Source organism: Grampus griseus (assembly GCF_964374135.1).
Source record: "Grampus griseus genome assembly, chromosome: 6".
Taxonomy (NCBI): Eukaryota; Metazoa; Chordata; class Mammalia; order Artiodactyla; family Delphinidae; genus Grampus; species Grampus griseus.
The window spans coordinates 56,294,377-56,306,524 of record NC_139000.1 but is presented as its reverse complement, the minus strand read 5'-3'; the positions used below and the strand labels follow the sequence as shown (position 1 = coordinate 56,306,524).

General features: G+C 36.3%; 1 protein-coding gene across 1 annotated transcript in view; it reads right to left on the bottom strand.

Annotated features, from left to right (window-relative positions):
- UHRF2 (ubiquitin like with PHD and ring finger domains 2) overlaps positions 1 to 12,148 on the bottom strand; it is a 74,969-nt gene that overhangs the window by 22,431 nt on the left and 40,390 nt on the right. The window contains 3 exon segments of the mRNA XM_082657591.1: positions 5 to 143; positions 146 to 190; positions 2,469 to 2,578. Coding sequence (XP_082513717.1) covers positions 5 to 143; positions 146 to 190; positions 2,469 to 2,578 — 294 coding nt within the window.

Below are 12,148 nucleotides of genomic sequence, written 5' to 3'. Positions count from 1 at the left end.
ATACCAGTATTCCTCTTCAGGGATCTTATCCAAAGGAGGATTCAGGCAGTAAATATGATAGGCCATGTTACATTCATCACATAGAACTTGCATGTTGGGTTCCTGTTTTCCACCACATATATGACAGGAGCAAGAACGGCATTCTTATTTGGGTCTCCACCACAAAAGTCACATTCAGGGTCATTTTTCCCTATTAAGAACAAAATTATAGCAAGCCTAGTCTTAAAATCATTTTTATCTCTATGAATCTTATAAAGAAAAACCCATGAGAATAACACGCAGCTTTTTTAACAAAGAGAAAAGAACCATAAGAAATAATCCAGTATAGTACTTTAAAGTTCCCCAAATGTGCATCGAGATGCCTAGGGGCAATGCAGTGAACTCACAGGGCACCGTAAGATATATTAAAATTTCAGCAAAATACAATACTTTAACAAAGTTGTTTGGATTTAACTACGTAATAAACGAAACTATTATGTAACACCTATTCTGCAGATCCAAACCTTTCCTTGTGGACTGAACTAGGAGGGGTACGGCTATTAGAAGTTAGCAAACCATTTTGGTTTTGCCAATATACTCTTCATTAGTAGCAGTATCTAACAGTTTATTTATTTATTTTTATCTTACTTGTCAATTGGTTCAGAACTCTGGCAACTAACAGGTTCCGCTTATTGCCCCCCACCTCCCCCAACCCACCAGCCTCCCCCATCTAAACCCAAACACCTTCTGCCAAAATATTCACTTGAAATTATAAAATATACATATATACACAGAAATCTTATAGTAATGCTCACTAATACCAAAAGTAAAATTTAAATGTCAAAAGAGTTAACAGCTGGACAGATTTTTGTGTAAAATGAGGTAAGTTTATAAGAACTATAATACAGAGGTAGCCAAATATGTTAAATTCAAAAAGGAAATTGCAGAATAAATTTTTTTACACAAAATTAACTGTATAGATACACAAAGATGAATTAGATAGATACAGAAAGATGTCTAGAATGACATATATTGTTAGAGTGATTACCTCTTGGGAGTTCTATAATTTATATAGTTCTATACTCTGAATTTCTTACAAATGCACACAATAAATTCGCGAGGAATTTACCGTATCAGAGCTGATTGTTCATTAAGAGAAACAGGGAAGAAGTACCTGACAAATAAGAGACGGGGAAAGAAAATTGCCACTGATTTCAGTACTAACTTTCTGACTGATCACACTGCCTATTCTTGCTAATGAATGGAAGGTTACAATTTTGTTTCACTTCCACTAAGGTAGCTGTGACAACATATAAGTAATGGAAATTTCACAGACCTAAAATACCAAAGGTATGTTTAGATTTTTGGTTTGGAGAATGATCTGGTCAATGGCAATCTGGCTGTGAAATGGTTTCTTTACACAGAAGTTCAAAGCTGTAGCTATAACATGATTAGCATTAGACAGAGGAGAGAACAACATATATATGCAGATACACTGAGAGAGAAAACACAAGAAAAACCTGGTCAATCTTCTTTTTCTATTGTGTTTTACTGAGAGCAAGTAAGTCACATTAAATAAGTTTACTTATCAAGTTTACCTTTATTCCTAGAATATAACCATACAGTCATAAACCATAGAAACAGTCATAAACCACAGAAACAGTCATACACAGTATGCCTTAAGGTTCTTAATTCACGTAGATGTATTAGCATCACAGCCTCAAAAAATGAGTATGGCTTAGACCAGTAACATGGAAATCTTATTTATTGATCTGTTAAAAGGTCTTGGTCTTGTTCTAATCTTGCACAACTGTGGTAAGAAGAGGTTAGGCAGAACTATTTAATCTTGAATATTTCTTTTCCCAGAATATACTAGACATTGACACACAGCATAAAGTCAATGAATTGTTCTCCAGAAAAAAAATCAGAATTGACAGAGTATGAGACACTGTAACCTATTTGCAAAGATAGTGACTGAACCATGAATGAAAAGACTTAGAATCTAGTCTGCCTCTGTTACCAACTAGCTACATGATATTAAGTAAAATATATGCAAGGAAGAGAGAAGGCTACACTCTAACATCCTAACGATGACATAAACCTCATTCACTACCTCCCAGAAATTCAGGGCTCAACCAGCATTATTATTCTTAGGCTCTACTAGTATAAAAATAAGTCTCACTATTCAAAATTAATCTTAAATGGCCACAACATTACCAAAGTGGGTTTTTAATCTGGACAGACTCTATAATAAAGGAAACAGCAAGAAAATGGCAAAATGCCAAGATGAGAAAATATTTTTTGAAGACAAATCTTATCATTTGAGAAAAATCCATTAAACCAAAATAGATCTTACATCAAAATGGTTGTCTTGAAAATAAATTTGTATGGTCTACAATTTTATACTTTCTCAAAAGTTATTCCCTGGCCAGTTAAAATGGCAATCATGAACAATAAATGCAGTCTCAGCCCGTAAGAAAAATCCATACTTAAAAACTTTCCATCTGCCAATGAAAGAGGATGGGCTCCAGGTTTCTCGATCTTGAAGATTTCATTTATGAATCTTATCTGACAGTCATTTAATTTTCCTTCAGAACCCCTGTTTAAAAAAGGAAGAAAGGTTAACCTCTGCCAGCAAAATCTAAATCACACACAAATAGTAATTAAAAGTCAGTTTGGAAACTCGCTGAACACTTCCTATTTACAAATGGGGATTACAGCTATTCTAATCACTGAGTTATTGCTTCCAGCAGTAGGAAAAGTCCAATGATTAATATTTGAAGTTAAGTGTCACTTTTAATATCAGGAAAAAAAAATTCAAGACTCAGATCATCTGGTGAGAAGATAGCTATCTTGTAAATTTAATTTAACTTAAAGACTAGGTAAAATGATACTCCCAATTAAAATGAAAGATTTAAACATATTTCCAATAAATATGGCAAGTTTCTGGGTAAATAGATGACCTCTTATTACAAAGAAAAGTCTTTCAAATACTAAGCCATATTTTTCATAGCCACGTTTATAGCTGTTTGCATATACTTCTTCAAAGTTTCTTGCTGTGACTGTGGATTTGTATAATTCTTTTAATTTATCAACTTTTGCTTTGTATTTTTGAAGATATATTATTGGGTACATACAGATTAAGGATCCTTAAATCTTATGAAATGTCTTTGTATCTCTAGTAATGCATTTTGTATCAAAAGTGTACCTTTGGTTTTTTTGATTACCATTTGCTTGGTGACTTTTTCAATCATTTCACCTTTTAAAACTTTTAATGTCAAATGCAGAAAATTTATAGATAAATGTATGGTTTAGCCAATTATAAGGTACACATCCTTGTAATCAGCCATGACAAGAGAGAGGACTGTCAACTACCTCAGTAGTTCATGTCCTCCCTCCCAGTCACAACCTCTTCACTCCCTCCCATGAGTTATATTTACCTTAATTTTCTTCAATCTTCTCACCTGTCTGCCTAAGTATATGATATAGTTTTGTGTTTCAAAAACTAAATTCCCAATATTTTTCCTTATAATTTGTTGAAGAAGCCCCACCATTTGTCCTATAGAGTTTCCCATGGTCTCGATTTTGATACCTGCATTCCCAAAGTGTACTTTAGTTTTTTCTGTCATTTATATTTCCAGTAAATCAGTAGTTGGATCTGGAGTAAAGGCTGAAAACCCTTGGTTTGATGCCTGTTTTTAACAATAAAGTTTTACTGGAACACAACTATGCCTATTCGTTTATGTATTCTCCATGGCTGGTTTCACGCTATAACAGCAGAGTTGAATTGCGACAGACCATCTGGCGGCCAAAGGTTAAACTATTTACTATCTGTCCCTTTATAGAACAAAACTGCTGACCCTTGCTCTAAATGTTTACTCAAATCCAGGTTCATTTTTTGGGTAAAACTGTCTATAGGTCTATTTTCATCAGTAAGCACCTAATTATTTAGTTGTCTTTTCCTACAGCAGCCATAGATGCTCAATGCCTAGATTAATTCACTGGGAATTGGAAAATGTTGGTATTCTAGTTCTTTCATTCCTTTTTTACTTATTTGCTGGAATAATTCCATAAAGAGAAACCTGAGCTCATCAATTACTTGGTGACTCAGTGGTATAGCTCATATAACAAATATAGATGAAATGCTTTCTTTAGCAGTTTAAAAAACATAGTTCTCAAACATTCTATGTAGTTGATTGATGAGTTTCTATGTAACTAGGAGTTCACGTATTTGAGGTGTTTCAATCCACGCTAGATATTTTCCTTATTGATGTTCAAATCGCCTCATCTTTGGCCAATGGGATATTCCAGCTGATTCTCAAATCTTTCTGACAAGAATTTAGCAATCTTTGTGGGCTTCCTTGTTATGTGCAAGACAAGATTTTTGTTCTCAGTTCATCTTGTACATTTTCTGCCCCCACCCAGTGTCTTTATTTTTTTAATAGATCTTTATTGGAGTGTAATTGCTTTACAATACTGTGTTAGTATTACAATACTGTATTAGTTTCAAAGTGAATCAGCCATATGCATACATATATCCCCATATCCCCTCCCTCCCACCCTCCCCATCCCACCTCTCTAGGTCATCGCAAAGCACCGAGCTGATTTCCCTGTGCTATGCTGCTGCTTTCCACTAGCTATCTATTTTACATTCGGTAGAGTATGTAGATGCTACTCTCAATTGGCCCCAGCTTCCGACCCCCGACCGCCCCCCCAGCCTGTAGTCTTATCTCCAAGGAAGCCTAGTTTCTTTTAGGTGGAAATGGTTATTTTAAGACCACAATTTAGGCACTAGAAAAGCTTTCTAAAACTGGATTGATCACTATTTCTAGACCAAGCTACAAAATTTAGACATACACATTAATACACATACAAGATACCTCATGAGTTCATGCAAACACTTTCTGTTCAAATTCAGGACTAAAGGATAAGTCTGCTTTTGACAAGGCAATTATTTCTCTTTCTCCTTTCCCCCACAATCAGAAAATCCTAGTTCTCAAAGACACCAAGGATGCCTAAATTAGAATGCTACAAGTACTTCTTTGCTTTACCCCACATTACATATGACATTTTCACCAGTTGTCATTATGACTACAGAAAATACTTTAAAATTTCTTTGTGTATTTCTGCCATGTCTTACAGTTATATCTACAGTGTCAGACCATAAAACCATTACATACTACACTTTCTCCTTTATGTACCTCCCTCTAGTCCCAGTTCTAGATGCAGAGATATTTTTAATGTTTATCACTACTCTATGTCAAATTGCCTACAGTCATCTTGATGGTCTGAAAGTAGTTCTCTACAAGATTTCCCAAGAAGGGTTCATGAGAACAATTCCTCCCCTAGTTCTTACAAGTTAATGACAGCTTGTCTCCAGCCTTTATACTGAAGGCCAGTTTGGCTAGACTTAAAATTCTTGGCTTACCTTTTCTTGACTCATGGATGTCTTTCTGGGATGTTTTCCTTGTAAGGGTGTTATCCTGGTTCCTTATTTTTTCTTTTTCTTCTAATTTTGTATGGATTTCACATCAATGTTTTTCTTTTGCTTGTTTTTATAAAATTTTCTTGACCCTTTAGAGGGTATAACTTCAATTAGGTTTGCTAGATCACAGCCACAGAGCTCCACATAACTCAGTTTTGTTGTTGTTGCTTTTTGGAGAAGCATTCAAAACTACGGCAGCTAAAATCTAATCTGATAGAAAGCAGATCAGTAGTTTGAGGCCAAGGTTGAGGGTTGTAGTAGTAATTGTGACTCTGATGGAGCCCACAGGGACTTTTGGTGGGGGGTAATGAAAAGGTTCTATATCTTGATTACAGTGGTGGCTTTATATGGTACATATTGCTTTAAGTAAATTTTGCCTCAAAAATTAATTTAAAAAATGACGCTATAGAAACTTCCTTTTGGTATCTCCTGGCTCTATTCCCCTGCCCTATTTTTAACTGGACCCTTTTTTCCTTTGTCTTTACTGTTCCTGTCCTACTCAATTTGGACTGCATTCCTAGTAGTTTATTCTCAATATGGGACTTTGTCCTGGAATGGAACTTTAGCTGACTAATTTTGAGAGTTCATAGGGCTCTAATCTCTTCAGACCTTACTGCAAACTGCGTATACTCATCCAAACTGGGGTGCATACCCATTTCTGGCTTCAGCTGCTGTATTAGTTAACTATTATTACATAACAAGTCACCACAAAACTAGCAGTTTAAAACAAAAATTACCTCAGTTTCTGTGGATCAGCAATTTGGAAGCAGCTTAGCTGGGTAGTTCTGGCTCATGATCTTTCTTGAGGTTTCAGTCAAGCTGTTGACCAGACCTACAGTCTCATCTAAAGGCTCAACTCGGGGAAGACCAACGGGCTGTCTGAATTCTCACAACATAATAGCTGGCTTCCACCAGAGGAAGTGATCTGAGAGAGCCCAAAATGGAAGCTTCCATAACCCAATCTCAGAAGTGGTATACCATCACTTCTGCCATATTCTACTGGTCACAAAGAGCAACCCTAATAAAATGTGGGAGGGAACTATGTTGTTGAGTACCAGGAAGAAGGAATTATTGGGGGTCATCTTAAAAGATGGCCACCATAGCTGCTACTCTCAGGTGAGATAGGTTGCTGAGGTAACTTACTATTTTGGAGTTCTTGGGTCAATCATATATCCTGTTACCCTCTTCTTCCTCTTGTAATAGTTACCAATACCGCACAGGTCTTGTAGCTTTCAGTTGTTTATCTCAGCAGCTATCTTGGTGTTTGTGGGAGATACCACATCACCCTAAATGTCTGTAGATACTGCCCTTAATTTTTGGATTAGATCTTTTCGTTCTATTTGTTTTTATAAGGATATCTAGGAAGATTAAAATCTATGCTGTTGCCCTCTTCCTAGAATCCCATCCATCCTTATATTTTCAAATTCTGTGATTTCATTATTTAAGGAGATTTTCTTATAAGCAGCCTAAGAGTTTTGTTTTTATTTTAATCTAGTCTGTTGATCTTTGTCTTTATAATATTTAGTTCATATATAGTTAATATAATTGATGATATATTTGTTGCTACCATTTTACCATGTCTTCTATTTTATCTACCTTTTTGTCTTACTCTTCTTGATTGCCTTCTTTTGTATTATTCTATTTCCACTCTTAATTTGCTAATATTTTATTAATTTTTAGTGGTTCTTAGAGAATGCACCATGCAAACCTGAAAAATCAATCTGCTTTACGTTTTACTTTCAGTACTTTCCTGATCACGTCAGAATCTCAAAGCTTCATTTACTAATCCCATCTTTCACATGGTTATCATGATTTTATTCTACACATATTTTAATCTTATTTTTTCAGTAGTCTATTTGTACTCAAATAGTTACCCTTCCTCTGTTCATAATTATTTCCTATATTTCCTTATTTCTATCTGAGATCATCTTCCTTCTGCTTAAAGAACTCCCTTTAGTATTTCTTTTAGTGCAAGTCTGTTGGTTGGTATTCTCTCAGGTGTGGTCTGACGTCTTTATTTTGGTTTCATTTTTGTAGTATATTTTCATTAAAAATGTATTTCTAAGTTGAGAACTTTTAAAGTTAGTGTTTTCAGATGCCATTCCACTGTCTTCTAGCTTACACTACTCCTGGTTAAAACTCAGCCGTCTTCCCTTTGATTCTACCTTTAGTTTTCAGCAGCCTTATTGCAATATGCCACTGTTTTCTTTTTAATTATCCTGCTTAGGAACTACAAAACTTCAATCTTCGACTGACGTCTTTTATCAGTTTTGGAAAATTCTAGCTATTACATTTTCAAATAGTTTTCACCCTACTCTCTTTTGGGGAACTACAAAAAGATGTAAACACACCTCTTCACAAAGTCCCACATATATAACAGTCTTTTCTGTATTATTTTCCATTATATTTTCAATGTTTTAGTTGGATATTTTTCATTGACTTGCCTTTGAGTTTATCCTATCTTCTGCTGTGTCTTATCTGCTGATAAACCAACCTAAGGAACTCTTAGTTGTAGAAACTGTATTTTTCACTTCTTATTCTCCATATGATTATTTTATAGATTCTAATTCTCAGTTGAAATTCTCTATCTTTTCAACTATTTTCTTAAGCATATTAATTATAATTACTTTAAAGTTCCTGCCTGATAATTTGATCAAGATCACTTATGACTCCATTTCTGTTATTGGTTTATCTTCTTCTGGTTTTTTATTATGTGGCCCTGTCTTTTGGCAGCACAGTATTTTTGATTCCATGGTAGATAGTATATTTAAAACATTAGAGGTGGGCTTCCCTGATGGCACACTGGTTAAGAATCCACCTGCCAATGCAGGGGACATGGGTTCGAGCCCTGGTCTGGGAAGATCCCACATGCAACGGAGCAACTAAGCCCGTGTGCCACAAGTACTGAGGCTGCGCTCTAGAGCCCGTGAGCCACAACTACTGAGCCCGTGTGCCACAATTACTGAGGCTGCGCTCTAGAGCCCATGCTCCACAACAAGAGAAGCCACCACAATGAGAAGCCCGCGCACCACAACGAAGAGTAGCTCCCGCTCTCCGCAACTAGAGAAAGCCCGGGCACAGCAACGAAGACCCAATGCAGCCAAAAATAAAAGAATAAAATAAATAAATTTAAAAAAAGAAAGAAAAGCGTTAAAAAAAAACACATTAGAGGCTTCAGACATTATCTTACCATTAAGAAGGTCCAATCTTCCTTCTGCTGGAGAGATACTACAGTGGTTTAACATTTTAATTAGCAACTCTGCTGAGGCAAGGCTGGTTTTTCAGCTTTGGTAAGGTTTAGTCTATCTGTCTGCCTTAACCATCTACAGTTTTCAACTAAGAGCCTGTTGTATATTCTGTGGGTCCACTCCACCAGGGATCCCCAAATTCATGTTTGCCTTCTAAGACTGCTAAAAACTCCACTTTGTTTTTTACTTATGTTTTTAGTCTCCTGCCTAGGAAAACCCAGTATTTGGCAAAAGTCCTAAGAGAGCACAGGTTATATGCTTGAGGCATCCCACATATCTGCCAACAGCTCTGATTTCTTGTCCCTACACTGCCGCCAGTTGTTCAGTGAGGTTTGCCCTGTATCCATAATTAGCATAGTCCCCAGGGTAAAAAGCAACTACAAAAGCTAACTGTCAGGCTTCCCTGGTGGCGCAGCAGTTAAGAATCCGCCTGCCAATGCAGGAGACAGGGGTTTGAGCCCTGGTCCGGCAAGATCCCACATGCTGTGGAGCAACTAAGCCCGTGCGTCACAACCACTGAGCCTGTGCTCTAGAGTTCGCATGCCACAACTACTGAAGCCCACACGCCACATCTACTGCAGGCCGAGCACCAAAAGCCTGCGGCTCTGCAACGAGAGAGGCTACCGCAATGAGAAGTCTGCGCACTGCAACGAAGAGTGGCCCCTGCTCGCTGCAGCTAGAGAAGGCCCGCGCTCAGCAATGAAGACCCAATGCAGCCATAAATAAATAGATAGATAAATAAATAAATAAAATAAATTAAAAAAAAAAAAGCTAACTGCTTCCTAAGGTTCTTCCCTTTCCAGAGTCATACCCCTGGTAGTTCTCCTTACTTCTCTGCTGCCTTTCAGATGACAACTGTACTTGATCTGGCTATTCTAGTTGTTCTAGGTAAGAATGCTGATCTGCAGCCAGCTATTCCACCCCACCTGGAAAGAGAAACCTTCTATGGGCTTCAATAAAGTCACAAAATCAGACAGCTTAAAACTAAAATCACTTTTCCAGTCATTTATCATTTTAAGTTGAAGACTTACTACATCCATTTCCTCTTGACTAAACTAATGAAGGCATAGATCACAACCAAAACAGGTAGTCAATTCATTCCTTCAGGAAACACCCTATTTCACTGAAATCTAATAAACAATTGTAAAAATACTCTATTTTATATACTACCAAAAAAGAAACTGGCCTGCAATGGGTCAGTATAAGAAGAACCCTCAAATAAAGTTGGGACACCAAATGAAAGCTAACAACTATAAGATATATTATTTTATGAAACCTCAAGCAAGAAAAAAGCCTGAGATGAGCAGTCTAAGAAGGACCCTCAAAGCTAGGACAACAAATGGCTTCTCTCATGTTAAAGAAAAATGGCAAATAAACCACCCTGCAGATACAGAAAATAAAGATGACTGTGTTTCAATATTACCCCTGGGTATAAGGAGAAAAAGTATCCCCTGAGAGTTGAACCACAGGCATACCTTGTGGTCTGCAGATATGAATTCATACTACCTGTGTGGTTTAAAAAAGCTCAAGCAGGAAATTTAACTTCAAGTTAGATGGCACTCCAAGGTGACTAGCAGAAGTAAACTCAAATATCTGAAAGAACCCAACTTTAGTCATCCAATAGCAATTTTAAGATACATCATAATTTCAGATGTTAAAATATGGAAAACCGTTAATTTCAGATTCTATGAAGTATTGTATTTACTGAACATTTATTTTAACTAGTGCTTAGAACAGGGCCTGACACACAGGAGCGAACAACAACAAAAAAATCAAAGCATTAACATTCCAGTGGTATGCTTGGCAGAATAATAGGCCCCAAAGACATCTATGTCCTAAGCCCAGGAACCTGTGAATATGTTACCTTATATGGCAAAAGGGACTTTGTTAATGACCTTTAAATAGGATTATCTAGATAGGCCCAATGTAATCACAGGGGCCTTGAAAAGTAGAAAAGGGAAGAAGAAAGAGGCTGATGAAGATGTGACTACAAATGAACAGTCAAAGATACAATTTTGTTGGCTTTAAACATGGAGAAGTGGGCCGCGGGCCACAGGCCAAGGAATTGGGAGGCCCCTAAAATCTGAAAAAGGCAAGGAAGTCAATTTTCCTTCAGTCTCCAAAAAGGAACACATCCCTGCCGACACTGCTTTTAGCCCAGTGAAACTCATAAGATTTCTGACCTACAGAAGTGTAAAATAGTAAGTTCTATTATTTAAGCCACTAAGCCTGTGGTAATTTGTTATAGCAATAACAAGAAACTAATACAAGTAGGGCAAGAGAAAATAATAAATGTCAGGTGATAATCAGTATCATAAAGAAAAATAAGTTAGACTACGGGAGAATTCAATCATATACACACACACCTATGCCTGGTATCTGTCTGTCTGTATTGTTTTACATAGCGTGATCAAGAAAGTTGTCTTTCGAAGTGATATTTGAATAAAGAAATAAAACAAAAGACAAAGTAAGCCAAATGAATATCTGTGTGGAGCAGACCAGTCAGAGGAAACAGCATGTACAAAAGCTCTGAAACAGGAGCGTGTTTACATGATTAAGCAACACAAGGAGGCCAATATGGTTGGAATACAGTGAGCTTTGATTTATAACTTGATATGGACATCAAGTTCATAGTCTGTAAGAATGGTACATTCAATAATCAGATCACTAGAGATGGCATGATAAACAACTATGGATACAATTTAGTAAATAAAACCCTAAAAAATGACACAAAATACACTAAGTACATCCATAGTTTTAGTAAGGTTAAAATTTTTTTTTTGCTATAGGATTCAAATTCTACTTAGGAATATCTAATCTAGTATAATTTCATACAGTATTAAATATACAAGAGTAAGTGACCAAAGTTTTGAAAAACTGATTTAAACCCTAGACTTCTGTTTTGAATTTTCTTCAAAGCTAAAATAGAAACAGAAAATGGCAAGCTAAAAATAGAATTTTGTTAACTAGAATTAGTTTAAGCATATTCACTTTTTGGTACTCACAAATTAAAAATTAGATACAAGCATGAACTTTAACTCCAAGTTCCCTTATCAAATCTCCAAGGCAGATTACAAATCATGTCCTCTGTTTCTTCCTTTGTACCTTCAATACAATAGAGAGGATCAAAGCCGAACGTTAGTTTTTTTGTAAATGTCTAGTATACGCCATGATCAAGTGGGATTTATCCCAAGGATGCAAGGATTTTTCAGTATCTGCAAATCAATCAATGTGATACACCACATCAACAAATTGAATAAAAACCATATGATCATCTCAACAGATGCAGAAAAAGCTTTTGACAAAATCCAACACACATTTATGATAAAAACTCTCCAGAAAGTGGGCATAGAGGGAATATACCTCAACACAATAAAGCCCATTTATGACAAACCTACAGCTAACATAGTACTCGGTGAAAAGCTGAAAGCATTTC